Source organism: Phoxinus phoxinus (assembly GCF_949152265.1).
Source record: "Phoxinus phoxinus genome assembly, chromosome: 19".
NCBI classification, from domain to species: Eukaryota; Metazoa; Chordata; class Actinopteri; order Cypriniformes; family Leuciscidae; genus Phoxinus; species Phoxinus phoxinus.
The window spans coordinates 24,621,266-24,637,377 of NC_136894.1; the positions used below are offsets into that span (position 1 = coordinate 24,621,266).

The 16,112-nt window shown below is 42.8% G+C and overlaps 1 protein-coding gene across 2 annotated transcripts in view; it reads right to left on the reverse strand.

Moving 5' to 3' along the window:
* The window catches only part of ash1l (ash1 (absent, small, or homeotic)-like), a 29,477-nt gene extending 15,823 nt beyond the window's left edge, over positions 1-13,654 (reverse strand). The window contains exons 1-5 of one of the 2 annotated variants that reach the window (XM_079590636.1): positions 13,503-13,654; positions 12,547-12,643; positions 7,727-8,522; positions 2,663-7,049; positions 200-920 (exon numbers count right to left, since the gene is read on the reverse strand). In XM_079590636.1, the coding sequence (XP_079446762.1) occupies positions 200-920; positions 2,663-7,049; positions 7,727-8,311 (5,693 nt within the window). In that variant the 5' untranslated portion in view covers positions 8,312-8,522; positions 12,547-12,643; positions 13,503-13,654. The other variant, XM_079590637.1, reaches the window with a different exon arrangement.
* Positions 13,655-16,112: the final 2,458 nt, after the last annotated feature.

Below are 16,112 nucleotides of genomic sequence, written 5' to 3' on the forward strand. Positions count from 1 at the left end.
TTGATTTTAAACTAAAATTCAGGAAACTGATAAAAAAAAGTCAAGATTCTTTGATGAATTGAAAGTTCAAAAGAACAGCATCTATTTCAAAAAGAAATCATTAGTAACATTAAATGTCTTTACTGTCACTTTTGGTCAATTTAATGCATCCTTGCTAAAAAAGTATTAATTTCTTAAAAAAAATAATCGTACTGCATACCTGCGAAAACAATGCATTTCTTCCTGCGTCAACCATTCCCTCCCTCCTTCTGTTCTAACTCTCGGCATCACATCCTCCTCTCTAGCAGCTGACCGTTCTTCTTCTTCTTCTTCTTCCGGCTCTCTTTCCTCCTCCGGTTCCTCTTCTTCCTCATCGCCTCCTTCTGTCTCCCTCTCCCAGCGTTTCCGCTTGCGTCCCTTTCTGCGCTGGCTCTGCACTACAGACTCAATGACATCAACCACGGTGTCTCCCTCCCAGAGCACACTTCCTCTGTGCCTTTCAGGTAACGGGTGGTTCTCCTGTTCAGATGCCTGTGGTGATGGGGATGGGGGAGGCGAGGGCAGCGGGTACTTACGGGGACGGCCCGGACCCCGTTTTTTCACTACGTTGTTTCCTGTGCGTGCTTGCCTCTGGAGCTTCTTTGCACGGAGGATCTTGTTGACATGGTGCAGGTTGTTTTTGGGAGGGGGCCGATGGGAGTGATGCGAAGGGGGGGAGTCAAGGCCGCATGCAGGCTGGGAGGAGCATGTGGAGGGACTAGCCTGGCGACTGGTGGGCCGGAGGGCTGCGGCACTTCCAGGCTGGTCAAGAGTGCAATGAGAAAGGCAAGAGGAAGAGTGCGAGAGGGATAGAGGAGGGTGGTGGTGCCGATGATGGGGACCCTCAGAGACTTCAGGAACATTGGATTGACCACCTCGGTTCTGCATGCCAGACACATTCCCTATGAGATTAAACCAAAAGGAGAGTTGAGTGGCTGAAACTTATTTGCCAAACAATTAAACAAGTCACAGAACTCAGTCTATCATCCAAGGTCCCACAGCATGTATGTCAAGAAATCGAGCAGTTAAAATGACTAAATGCAAATCCCTATTTCATAGTCAACAAAGACAATTATAATGAAAACAAAGGATAAAATAAAATAAATGTAAATAAATAAATAAAGAGCACCCACACATATATACCAAATGACTATTACTGACTGGCTAATTTTGTATCATTTGAACGCTGAGCAACATTCAACACAGAAAACTGCATCCAGCCACTGACTAAGCTAAACTCTGAAATTCGTGATTCGATTATTATCTTTATTTAGAACAAGTTTATTAACAGGCAAATAACAGAATGGGGACTTGATCATCTTTTCTACACCATCTGTAATCCAATTTATCTCCCAATGGCCAAATTCTGATGTAGAAGAAAAGAATCATCTCACAGATTCAGCAAAAAAGCAGCATCATCTATTCATGTGTGCAGGGCCTCATTAACTGTGTTTCCTCTATCCTCCATTATCCCTTTAATTAACTTAATCTCAGTCTAACTCACTTTCAACACAGTCTAGTCTATTATGTTCTATTCATCTTATCGTTCTATCAGTCTTTTTTCCACAATTCCTGTGTGAGACGAGTTACAAGTCAGTTTAATACTTATGGTTAGCTTTTTGCTCAAATCACATATTAATGACTACCTTAGCAAGCACCACTAACTATATATGGGCACCAATTCATCAACTAGGCTAACTCTTCCTTCCAATCACATCTTATTCACAGCCTTAGTCTTTTTTATCAGTCCCATTTTCCTCTAGCCTTTAATCCTCCTCTTTTACTCTTTCACATCAGTTTCTTGCTCTCACTGCAACCGTGAATTAATGATGCAGTCAATGACCGGTGGATGACCTCATGTCCTTAGCTCTAATCCTGGATTACATACTACACTTTGCTGTCTCACTAGGGACCCTCTCTATGCATTCATATAAACACAAACACACTGCCCATCCATCCCAGCATGACTGAGAAGCTGCATTGTTATGAAAACTGCTCTGTTTTACCTGGTTCAGTAATACTGTAACATTTGAGCAGGTGTTTATATGCGAGTGTGAAGAAATTTAGCCCCAGGTCTGTATATGCAAGTAGCCTATTTGGAATCCCACTGCAATTGGAGTGCAGAAGAAGTGATGTTGCAACAAGCCATTCTGAGTATATACTTGGTAGTATGTATTGTAGGACCTTTAACTACAAGCTGCAGCTTTGAATATTCTTGTATTAACCGCTTTAAAAAGGTCATGCAAAATGCTTTTGATGTGATGACCAGGCCTTGAAATCAATACAGACCACTGACAGGAAGTACTGAAGACTAATCATAAATTTGCAGCATGCACTGAAGCAAGTGACGTCCAATAAAATTTTAGCACAGAAATATGGAGGACGCTGAGGTAAAGCTATATTTGGAGAGTGACAACATTTTACTGCATTAATTCTGCAACCTTGACAATGTCACACTAAATTTGGGTTACATCAGGAGGCTCATATTTGCATTCAGTCTGTTGAAAACAACATGTAAAAAAAAAAAAAAAGCAAGGACATTACTGAACATGTATGTAATGTAATACTTTTGCGCTACGATTATGGTTTATAAGTTTAATAGGCTTCTCAATATCAGCATTAGTTCATAAGATTTTTCACTTACCCATCTCTCTCCTCTCTGCAGATGTGGAACGATCTCTTCTCACAGTCCGGTCCATACGTGAAAGACTGGGGCTCTCTGATGTTCCACCTTTTTTGCTTCTACTCCCCTTGAGTGAAGTTCGAGATAGTGCAGATGCAAACAAGTTGGTGTGGTGGCTGGTTTCTGCCTCCTCAATGGGGGAAGCAGCATCTTCCTCGTCACTCTCTGAGCACTCCACTGTATTTTGCGCATGTCCTTCAGAGAATGCACCAGACCCAGAAAGGGACTGGTTTCTACAGAGTTTGGAGTAATCAGTATCAGAACTTCCCATTCTAAACCAGGAGTCAACAGGATGATGTCCCCGGCTCGTGCTGCCCAAAGACAGTCGTGAAGGCCCAAGACAAGACAAAGAGGCCTCTTTACGCTTGTACCGTTCTGCAGAAGATGAGGAGGAAGAGGAAGGAGAGTTGGCAGAAGCTGCCTGTTTGTTAGCACTGGAGTCAGCAGAGCCATCTCGCCCAAACCGGCAGCGCTGAAGGGACTCTACACTCCCCCGCTCCCCTCTTCCGACTCCCAACCCCTCACCTCCTCCACTTCTGCCACCTATACTACCAACAACTCCACCACCATCATCACCCTCCTCTTCTCCACAGCGATCACGGTGCTTGTGTCTATGCTTGTGTTTGTGGTGCCAGCCAAATGACAGCTCAGACGACATGGCAGGATAGAGTACTGATGAACGACCACCACCTAGATATTCCTGCCTAAGCAGCTTATGTTTCTTCTTGTGAAATTTGGAGGGGTTAAGAAGCAGGTGGGATGGGTGATGATGATGGACATAAGAAGGGGGAGGAGGTGGAGGAAAAGAGGGGGAATGAACATGATGGGATGGGCCAGAGTGGGGAGTCTGGTGATGGGGGTGGGGGTATAGGGCACTTGCTGGGGTATAACCCCGATAGTAGCCAAGTCCCAGTGGGGCAGAAGAATATGGGACACCATAAGAAGGGTGATAGAAACCACCGCTAGACAGGGGAAAGCCTAACCCAGGTACAAACGGTACTTCTGATATAGATTCTCTGAGCTTAGGTGGTCGCCCTCTTTTCTTTTTAAGATCTGGCTTACGGACATAATGAAGTGAATCACATGGGTAGGCTGGGTGGGGCGAATAATATCCACTAAAGTTTATCCTGAAGATGGTGGGCAAGAGGTCTCTATGTAGATAGTGATGGGGTGGTGGGTTGGTTCCACCTCCAAGGCTGCTGCTGGCTCTGGCACTTCCCAAGCCAGACCCACGGGCCGGTCCTGCTGCCCCAGCCCCCAGACCCAAGCTGCTACCCAAACGAAGTGTAGGTGTGCGATGAGCAATTCGTATATCACTGAGCTGAACACAGATCTCATCTAAATCAGCCAAAAAGTCTGGGTCTTGTCGGCGTGTCCGGAGCTGCAGGTACTTCTTCTTGCGTTTGCGCTTTTGCCTTTTTATTTTGTCATAGCTAGGGCAGCCATGTGCACGACGCTTGCACTTATGCTTGTGCTTCTCTTTATGTCCAACCAAAGCAGATGATGGGGCAGCTGGGTGCTGTCTTCTTGGGTCAGGTGATGCCCTCGCTCCAAGTGGAGAGGGTGTAGGTGACGGACGTTCCAAGAGAACTGAAGATGAATGCCGTCTCCTTCCTCTTGCAGAAATGCCCATTCCCGCTCCCATGGCTGGACCTATGACACCAGGCATTAAGAGTCCACTTGCCATACCCTGCGAGACCCCTACACCAGCTAAGCCACTTGCACAACCAGCCTTTTCTCCACGGTCCGAGGTGCTGTTGTTGTCTGTTCCAATGCCACTGTCACTGGGTACCGTCTCTTCGCTGTGCGATTCACTGACTGGGGAAGGTGTGGCCTCCTTCAGCTCACTCAGAGGAGCAGGAGACGTGGGCAATAGCGGTCTTGGAGGAGAAAACTTTCGATAATGGTAGTGTTGCCGGTAGTGGTGGTGGTGATGGTGGTAACCCCGGCAAGAAGACTTCTTTTGAGATGGGTGTGCTGTGGATGATGTGGAGCTCCCTACAGTGCGAGCAGACGGGGCTGAAAAAGTAGGTGGGGGAAAGGAGAATGAGTGGTGGCCCTGATGGGAATGGCTGCAGTGTGGGTGGGATGAGAAATGCACTGAGCCAGGCTCAACAAAGCTAGCATCGCTAATGGGACTTTGACCTCCACTTGATTGTGAGAGTGATGGGGAAGGGAACACCTCAGACGGAGGCAACTGGTGTTGCTGGTTTTGCAAGGTCTGCGATTGGTGATGATGGAGTGGGGAAGAAGTGTTTGGCGACAAGAACGGTTCCGGAGGGGGTGTGGGGGCACCTGGGGAGAGATTACCTGATGATTTTGGCTTACGACCCCTCCTTTTCCCCATATATATTGTCCCCTTTTTGCTAACATTGATTTGCGGCCCTAATTTGCCTCCAAATGTAGCAGCAAGTGACGACAGAGACTGTGGTTTTGTAGCAGCCGGAGTTCCTGGTGGCCCACTGTTTCTGGAGCCTTCCTGCTCAGTCCCTGGTTTCGGCCCAAGCAGTATTTGGCTGAGGAGCCTCTTTCGTTTTACTGTCTTCATTTTATTGATTTTACCTATGATGGTCTTCATGATGAGCTGCCCATTGCCCTTATTACGAAAAGGTTTTTCACCTACTGAAGCATCCCCTGACTCAGGAGCAAGTGTTGGGGGCTGGGTTTCTTGTGGAAGGGTTGGAGGTAAGCGCTTGGGGCGCCCTCGCTTTCTAGCCATGGGTTTAGGTGGATTAAAGTCCACTTCAGGGTGCAAAACAGGGGGATCCTGCTCTTCTTTAGATTTGAGCAGACTGGAGTAGACTTTTGAGGGTGCCAGTTTGTTTGGGGTGCGGCCACGTGCTGGTGCATCTAACCGAGGCATTTTGTTCTTGGGGCGTCCCCTCTTCTTGGGTGAAGATTCAAAAAGGTCTGAAACAACAGGGGGCATGAGATTAGAATTGGGAGGCCGTCCCACAGGACGCCGAACAGGGGATAGGGATGAAAGCCCTAAGGGCATTGGTGTGGCGAGTTTCTGATGGTTAGAAGCAGCCTCAAGTAAAGACTTGTGGGTTCGATTCACCGCCTTCGTCCAGCGAGGTCGCCGTCCCCGCCGCTTCTTAAGAGGCTTTGAATCCTGCTCAGTTGGTGATGCAGGAGATGCAGGCCCAATGTCATCGCATAGTGGTGTTGGGCTCCTGCTGGCACCAGAAGGGTATGAAGGTGAAATAGTGCATTTGGTGGACTCAGCAGGACTTGGTACCCCACTAACACGACTTTCCTGATTGGGACTACGTTTGACTGGGCTTGAGAGCTCACTGTATTTACCCCTCTCACTTCGAGGAGCTGACAAAGGACACCTTTCTTTAGCATCTTGCTTCCCTGCCATGGCTGGTGTGGAGCCCTTACTCAAATCTCTGGGACTGTCCGTGTCTTTGTCACGGTCACGCTCTTTGTCTTTCTCAGTAAACTCCTCTATTCGGGAGGGGCTTGCTCTAGGGCATGAGGCTAGGGAGCCTGGCAAACCTATGTGACATCCTGTACTTCCTATTCTCTCTAAGGAGGAGGATGAGGAAGAGGAAAATATTGGTGAAGAAAGAGAAGCCGTGGAGGAAGAATGAGATGGGCAATGCCCAAGACGAGATTTTAATCCATTGGTGGTACTGTTGTCAGTGCTATCATTTGTGGATGTCGTTGTCAAACGACTATTGTTTTGAGACAGAACAGTACTAGTGGTGGTGGTGGTTGTGCTGCTGTTGCTATTGGTGACACCTTTTGAAAGTCCATCTGATTCCTCTTTTCTAGAGGTGCCAGAAAATTTTTCCAGGATACTGTCTTTGTTTTTGGAACCGTATGGGCGACCTGGGGGCCGTGAAACAGGTGGTGGTGGGGCAAGGTGCACCGCCCTGGAATAGGTGTTCCTATTTGCCATAGCCCGTTCAGGGCGCTGCAGATTAGAAATTAAGGGAGGTGAGCTACTGTGTGCTGGTGCTGGCGACACCTTCCGGGCTTTAGGCTTTGGGCACTTTGAAGGTGGGCATGTAGCAATGAGCTGAGCAAGCTTCTCGGTCACAGTAGGGGCACCCCAGGCAGAAATTCCTCTTTCTTGTTCCTTTTGCCCCTCAGAAAAATTGTACTGAGAAGATTTTAAGATCCCATCTGTTTTGGGTTCCTGTTGCGATGTGGCAGCTGGGGGCATTGTTGGTGGCGATGGGGCGGGGGAGTTGGTTTGTGGAACATGGATTTTCTTTCCAGAGGAGTGTGATTTGCTTTCTGTCATGGGGCGATGAAGGTTAAGGGGTCTCTCTGAAGAAGCAACAGATTTTACATCAGCTTTTCCCTCGGACTTACAGGCAAGTTTTGGGGGACCCTATGTGTATAAAGAAGAAAATACTCAGTCACAGAAACACTGTTACATACATTTAATTCAATGTAATATGGAAAATCATGGAACACAATGATGCATTATTAACTGTGCTGGATTTCTCCAAGCAATAAGAAAAATTGCTTTTTTTTATGCCACTAAAATTCCTGTTCATTAATTGAATATTGGACCATTTTTACTTGTTTATTTTCTTCTTTCAAATCAATTATACAGCAGCAGGACAGCAGAGAGAGAGGCGGGAGAAGGAAGATGTGCGCGAAATAGAGAAATAGAAGCAGGGTTAAAAAGACATTAGGACAGAGTTGAGACAAAGTTGGAGAAACAAAATCTAAGAGTGAACAACAAAGTACTCTGGGTCAAACAGAAAAGCATAGTTAACAGAGAAATGAGGAAAAGGAAAAAAAAAAAAAAAAGTTGAAAAGGTGACTGAAAGTTGAAAAGGTGACTGAAAGAGAGAAGAGTGAGCAAAGCTTATTTATCTGATGAAACCACAGTTTAGTGAAAGGAAAGTGTAGTGAGAGGGATATTTGAGTTTCCCTATCCCTTATCCCTGTTGGTTTGTTGTACTGGATGCTTGTTATGTAATTTCAGCTAGTCCGTTTCATTGTTTACAATTTCTTAGACATCTAAGAAATGCTGCATGAGAAGTTAAACAACCTTACCCTTTTTGCTGGAGCACTTCCATTCACAGGAGTGACTTGGCTGGTTGAAACAGGCGGAGGAGGAAGAGAAGGCGAGGGAGATGTAGCAGCAGGAGCAGTAGATGATAGAGGTGCTCCTCGGTTGACAGAGGGGCTTTTCTCTCCTTCTTTTCCATGACTTGGGCTAGAAGTGTGGTTGCTCCCATCAATGGCTCCAGCTCCACGATTACCACGCCCTGCGCCTCTGCCTCCACTATGTCTTACAGTGGCTCGGAAGGCTGGCCGACAGACATAGTTCTCAAGGATCTTAGGTGGCTTCTTCATGCGTTTGGCCTGCAGGCCTATTTTGAGTTTGACGTTGCCCTCAGAGTAACTGGTTTCTTTGACTGAGAACTGTGTGGGTTGCTGTTGTTGTTGCTGGTCACTAGTCCCACTTTCAGCACCACAAGTTTCACTCTGTGCTCCATCTCTTGGTTTCTCACGTTTCTTCTTCTCCTCTTCATCGTCCTTCTTCCCTCCTACTCCTTCCTTCTCACGTTCTGTTGGGGGGGCATTGGCAGGGAGCGGAGGTGGCGTAGAGGGCCCCCCCTGTGTCCTCTGATCCATTGGTGATTTGGGGAACAAGGGGGGCTTGAGGGGGACAGGATGTTCTTACTTGCAGGTATAGGTACAGGAGGACTTTCCAGATGTCAGGTAGGAGGAAGGAAGTTGAATAGAGGGGAAGGGGAAGGGGAGTGTAGCAGAGGTCGGAAATAAATCCTTGTTGGGTTGAAGCAATGTTGTCCCTTGCCAAGTGCCCAGCTCTCTCACCTTCAAGCTGTGGAGATATAAACAGAGGGGGTGTTATGACCAAAAGACAAATAACCCACACGTCTAAGACAGCGTTAACCTTTAATTTAATTATTAACACAGAATGGCTTTGCAAACATGGATCACTACCACCACAAATATGACTTTGAATGATCAAACTAAGGACATAGAAAGGACTGACTCAGGCATTTGATTATTGGTGGCTCTGAATTGATAACCTATGTTGCCAGACATAAAGCTGAAACAAATTTATTTTATAAACTAAACACATTTCAGTAATATGTGTATGAATCATTGAGGCTTTTGAAGAAAACTTTTTTTACAACTGCAACGCTTCATATTCAAATAAATGAGTTTTATTATCTCAAGCACAATTTTACATGGATAATATAAAACTTTTTGGGAATGCACAAAAAAGTACTGGGGGCTTGACAAAAGTAACCTTTTGCCCCTAACACACCTCCAAAACAAAAGGCCACTGAGTAATTTAGTACCGCGCCAGCCACAGGTGCTTTCTGAGGGTCAAGTCATTGGGAGGCGAGACCGAGCGGTGACCTCAGCATAAAAGGTCCTCTGGGAGACAGAGGATCCAGTCACCTTTCCGAGCCCTTTTTATGACTTCTAGTCAGAAAAGCACAGAGAGTGAATGAAAGGCCGGGAAAGAAAAGGAAAAAGAGAGGGCAGAGCGACCGAAGTGGACAGTTTCTTTATGCCCCACTGAGAGTGATGGTTTAAATATTACACAAGTCTATTAAGAACGACTAGGTCATTGGAACGCTACATGTACGGTTACGGCCGTTTAGAGCTTGGCACGAGAAAAAGCTCAGAGAGCCGTTTTACGGAGTGTTGTTTCATTAGTGGTGGTCTTTTATATTGAGAGAGTTGTTTTCTGTGAAATCACCACAACTATAATCTGGCTACAGAACTTGGAGTCATGCCTTCCTTCTCTCTACTCCGACTTCTCTATGTTTACTATAATTACTCACCCCATTTCACTTAAACACTCTTGTATTCGCTCCTTCTCGTTACACACATGGTGCTCCAAAAATCACACCTCGCTTGTTCTGTGTCCGACCTACCCTTTCACCCCATTCTGTCACTCTCTTCGTCCTCTCACTCATTCAGTCTCCCACACTCACTTGGAAATCTAACAGTACAGCGGTCAAACTAGAGCCGTTGTGCTTCTGCTAATCGAAAACACATTTCCCTAGCACACCCTCCCTCCGTCTTTTTTTCCCTGGTCCGTCCCTCCCTTAGTGACAATCATTCCCCTATTTCCTAAGCGCTCTGGGTCGTACTCCGCTTCTCGTTACTGTGTTATTCGCTCTCTTGTCCCTCCTCTCTTTGCGGAGAAGATGCCAAAAATAAATGCTACCTTGTATTGTAAAATGGCTGCGGGAAACGTCTTGAGGGAAAGCTGGACAGAATTGCAGCAAGCTATCGTTTGCTAATAATCCAACACTTTTACATTTATGTAGGCTATCTGATGCTATAGGAATCACATGCTCTTGCCGTTGCACGCGTCATACTCTACCAGTTGAGCTACCAGAACAAAATAAATAAAACAAACCAACTAAAACACTTTATTTTACACTAGTTGTGTTACAAATATTACACATTACTATAGTTAATCACTATACTAATAACAATGAGAACTATGTATAATTGCACTAATAAAAATGGGTTAAACTTAATTTTAAGGCGTCTTTGTTACACTGTAATTATACATTTAAGTACAGAGTATGTAATAATAAGTAACTAACTACATGTATTTACTATAGGGTTAGGATTAGTGTTTGTTGCATGTAATTATGCATCATTTCTGGTTATAGTAGTAATTTGTAGTTATAGTAACTTCATGTAACATATGTAACAATGACACTGTAAAATAAAGTGTTAGCCTACCCAAATATGACACACAAAGTATATAGATAATTACAGCTACTTTTCAGTTATTTATGGAAGTACAAGGAAACATGAACACTAAAATAAAGTGTGACCGGATAAAGCAATTTGTCTCAGTATAACAAAGCGAATTTATCAACAGACAAAAATGTTACTCTGAAGTCATCAATTCCTCTGCTTCCTTCTCCATACACGCTCTTTCAGCACCTGTCATTCATGACTCTTTAATCTGTGCTTGTTTTGGCAGCATAGAGATATATACTAACTCAGTGTGTTTAGACAGCCTTTCTTCAACTATGAAATGATGTGCCCTCGTTTATTCTATGAGCACTGAAAGCCACAACCTCCAGTCAGCCAAAAAACACGGCAGGACAAATTGGGAGACAGTGGAGCAGTTGAAGTTTGAGAGATTTAGTGAGCCTTAGATGGCAATGAGAAAAAACTCTAGCAAATTGCATCTAAAAGTTAATAAAAATATGGTGTAGATGACTTACAGCAAACAATTAGCATCTCCTCTCATTTCCCACTCTTCCCTTTACATGCAGTTATTTCTTCTTTTATTCAAAACAGTCTTTTAAGCTACTATTTGCATAGTGAAGTTGCGATGCAACCGGAGTATCAACACATTTTTTCCCGTATTGTGATGTACATCTGAGGTAAACATTATCAAAAAAATAAAAAAAGGGCGGGGACTGAGTTCTATTCATCAGTTACTGATTGGATGGAGGCAGATCTGAATGCAAGCTGGCAGAGGATTGTATAAAAGGGGCAGGGTTTATGTGAATGACATGATTATAGAAGTCTGGCATACGTCACGAGAAAAGACGTCTGTCATTTCACTGGAAAAATCTAGTTAAGACATTGATTAAAAATGACAAGCTCAAAAACATTTTTTTTAAATGAAACATGCATGGATGAATCAGTCACAATAAGATCAATAACACGCATTTAGAAAAAATAGGGTGAATTTTGTTTCATACTGACCCAAAATGTAATGTGATTCACCCAAAAATGAAAATTCTGACATTCTGGTTACCAACATTCTTCAAAATATCATATTTTGTGTTCAACAGAAGACAGAAACTCATAGGGTTGGGACAACTTGAGGGTGAGTAAATGAAAGAATTTTCATTTTATGGTGAACTATCCACATTTGAATGTCATTGCATTAGAAAACAATATCCAGCCAAGTGGCATCTGCAAAAAAAATATATGTCTAGACTTTTTCTTAGCACTAAGTTAACTTCACTTATTTAGACATCTTTGCTAATATTTTTAACCAACTGTTCTCAAATGTGATTTTTTTAGTGTAGTTTAGAGTAGTTCAGCACATCAACTATGAATGTTAACGTTTAACAACAATAAAGTGTCTACATTTCTTTTTTTCACTTCTTATCTAATAAAATGATATTCATTTTTAAGTGTCGATTATTTTGGACCAACTTTTAGATTTATTTATCTACCAACTCGCAACTTAGCATCAGATGCAATAGGAAAGGACCACAAAACGAAACTAAACTTCTCTGACACAGGCTAAGCATTGGGATCTGCTATTAATCTGCACTCATATTTCAAACAGAATGCGTCTTAGCCCAATCTTTTCCGATCACAAACTAAATGCCTGAAATCACGGCTATCCACTCAAACAGCACTCAGTCAGCGGGAAGCTTAGTTCTGGTTTCCTTGACAGCGGAGTCAGAGGTCAAAGGTGGTTCAGAGGCTCCAGACACCACTTTCTACACTTTCCTACGCTACTCAAGACATCTGCTCCAATGGGAAATATATAACCAAGCAAAGGCGCGCGCAATTTACATGTGCAATGAACCCTATTGTGAGTGAGGTTAACTGAGGATGATCTACTCGCAGGTGCTACTGGAGGTTCATTTCTATGAAACTGGTCTTTTACTATGAAGACGTGAACCCAGAACTCATTCAAGAATACCGCAACACTTACTAAACACCATACGTTCTGGCAACAACAAACAAAGCTCGCGAGTTACGCATCAAAATACTGCATTTTCCTCACTTGTTTTGACAGCTGATGCCCTAATAAATAAACCACCTGGATTAAACTATTTATTGAGTATTTGCAGTTTAAGAACAGAAAAAAATAACAAGCTACTCACCTTAATAGAGGTCCAGAACGGCGTTCACATCATTTGCGATCAAAATCCTCCCTTCGTGCGCAACAGCATGGTCGCTTGGATATTTATCTTGAAATTGCTGATATGGCCAAAAAAAAAAAAGCAAAAGGGAAAACGGTCAAATTTCTCGGGAGAACATTCTAACCAATGCATGGCATAACAAAATATTTGTCTAGTCTGTAGATCTCGTCACCCCGCAAAAATTACGATATTTATATACGTGAGGCGCACTGGTCACGGTTTATGATCCTAATATAGCTAGCATATAGCTCGTTAGCAAAGAGCATATCTTGAGCTTAACCTTACATTACTGTATATGTCAAAAACTTGACTGTATCAAACAATATTAGCAAGTAATAAGACTGTGACTCTTACTACAACTGGATGTCAAAATACCTTGCTGCCATTGCAATTTTTTAAGACACATGTCAGAGCAATGCAAGTTCATCGCGGCTATAACCCCACGTACACAACGTCAACGGTCATTCGATTCACGTCTCTGTGTTGTTTACTACCTCTCAAATGAGTGAATTCACACCAGGTAATTGGTACCACTAAACCAGCACTCTGATGAAACGGCTGATCTGTCCTGTCAGGCACATTTACTGGTATGGCTAGCTAAACCCCCGCGATCCGTCCACACGACTAGTAATGTAACGAAGCAGCCGCTGTTGGCGTGTTTCAGATTAGTAAAGTGTTCCCTTATCGCCCCGGTCATCAATAAAAATCCAACAATAGCGTACAAACATCCTCGGGAGGACCAAAAGAAGAAGAATACAAAAATCTAACCCTCTTCGGGATGAGCCTTGCACGGGTTATTAAAAACACGAACTGTCAACAAAATGGCGGCTGCTGCGTTGAATCAACAGAGGACCCGAAATGGATCTCTCCCTCAAATTCTTCACCCTCTCCCCCGTCTTGTGTGCGGCGCTTGTTACCCGTGATAATCTGATGTGTCGCCCGAATCCCTCTCCGGGTCAGCGTTAGTCGAGCTCAGACGCGTCGGAATGGGCCTCTCTCGTTAATCGGGCCTCCATGTCTGCTAAGCCCGTATCGTTTCTGTCAGTACACCACGGGCATTCTCACAGTCAGAGCGGGGCGGGAGGGGAGGTGAGGAAAGGAGGGGGACGGGTAGAAGGGACTCAAGGGAGGGGGAGTCGAGGGCAGTTGTCGAAGAAGGCTGTTCGACACTTTCTCCCTGCTAAATTGTACGGGGCATATTCAATTACAGACATTTGAACAACATACGGGTTATATTTGTTTTCCTCAGATGAAAATGTAGAGCAGTTACTCGTTTGATGAATCACAAAACGAGTGACTCCTGAAAAAGAGGGTCGTGTGTTGTCGTACGCTCCTGGCAGTGTTTACCCACAGTGAAATATCGAGACTCCCGTGGGAATCATAGCCGTGAGGCGGGTTGTGTAATAGTATAAGTGAGCAGAATCCATCATTAGGAGACCAGCAATAGTTGTTTGTTTTGAACGAATAGCCTATTTTAGGTGGAACAAATTGTTTTTGTTCACATCAAAGTTTTAAGGGGGATTTTGATTGGCTGCATTGTTAGATTTATCACCGGAAAGTGATTCAAGTGATGTTTAAAGACAAATTAATTGATAAAAAAGACTTTTAAGTTTTAACAAGTCAGTTCAGTAAATTATTCAATGACTCACAAAACATACTCACTGACTTGACGCCACCTACTGGCGTAAGGAGGTACTACAGAAAAGGGCTACTATAAAGGGCTACAGAACAAATCTTTTTAATAAATTCAAGAGAGTCTTGGGCTGCCTCCAAAATCGCATACTTTCCTGAGCTGGTACATATTTTGAATAAGCAATAACTTCACAACCTCTAAAAAAGTATGTTCTATATAGAATTAATGTTTGTAGTATGAATGTAATCTGGATGTAGCTACTATACATTTGCCATGTTGTCATTATCATGTGACTTATCAGCATCAGTTATGTGCTTCACTGCCAGTCATAAATCCTCTCCCGTGGCCTCATGGGATAGAAAAGTGTCCATTGTATGCCCACTTCAGAATCGAGCCCGAAGTAGTAGGTCATCGGGGTACTTTTTGCCTACTCTTTTATGAGTACTGTGAATTTGGACTTTTTTCTTTCGTCACGTACTGTTTTTCACCTTTAAGGGAAGTATGCAATTTCAGATGCAGCCACTGAGATTAATCAAAATCCCAACACCTATTGCGAAAAGGGCATCAATTATAGCCATTTCTGGATCCTGTTGTGTCATGTCAGGTCAGTGTTTAACCAGAAATATTGAGACTTTCATGGGTATTAGCTGTGGAGTGTTGTGTAACAGCATAAGTGGGCATAATATGCAATAATTAGAGCAACAATATGACCACTGAAACCTACTTTTTTTTATTTGACCTTTTAGTCCATCCAAACTCCCTTTGAACTTTTGAATCAAGCTTGGAGGCGGGATGGTGAAATATTCAGTTGCGCAAAACATGGTTATTTTTTTTACATTGATCTAAGTAGCCAATTCTGCATTTACACAAGTGCCGAGTGTCTTATTATAATGTCAAGGGATTATCATTTTGGGGACTGCTCCATGAAGAAATATGAATAGTCGCGCGTCTCATTTATCTCTACCAATCATGCAGAAATGGCAAAATTCATAGTTCATGTAGTGAAACTGTTGCTGTTTTGTAACTAAATTGATGTGGGATTTTTCAAGCTGCAAATGAGATAATTAATCTGACTGACTGCATGGCATGAGGACGTGTCAAATATTAATAACTTAAATTAATTAGGAAGCTACATTCAGCTTTCTCTTCATACAAAATCTAAATGACAGATCAATTTTAAAAAGCATATCTGCCTCAAAGAATGCAAACATCATGGGCTCGGTAGGATTTTTTGTGTTTTTGAAAGAAGTCTCTTATGCTTTTATTTGATAAAAAAAATACAGTAAAAACAGTAATGTTGTTATTTGAAATTCTGTTCAATTCTGTTCTGTTGTTATGTTGAATATGAATTCTCTCCCGGCCAACATCAGGGAAGCAAATACACTAGTGACTTTTAAATCTCGTCTTAAAACTCTTTATTTTAGGATTGCTTTTACCTGAACTTGATTTTATGTGTTTATTTATTTTATTTTTTTATTCTATTTTATTTTTATTTTTTTTTATTGTATCTTCATTGTGTTTATTCAATTGTTGTTATGCTTGTCTGTAAAGCGCTTTGAGAAAGCTACTTTTAAAGGCGCTATACAAAATAAATATATTATTATTATTATTATTATTTCTAAATTGTCATTTCTTTCCTGTGATGGCAAAGCTGAATTTTCAACAACATTACTCCAGTCTTCAGTGTCACATGACCCTTCAGAAATCATTCTAATATGCTGATTTGCTGCTCAAGAAACATTTCTTATTATTATCAATGTTGAAAACTCTTTATTTTATATTATTTTGGAAAGCGTGATTCATTTTTTCCCAGTATTGATTCATAGAATGATCAAAAGAACAGCATTTATTTGAAATAAAAATATTTTATAACATTATAAATGTCTTTACTCTC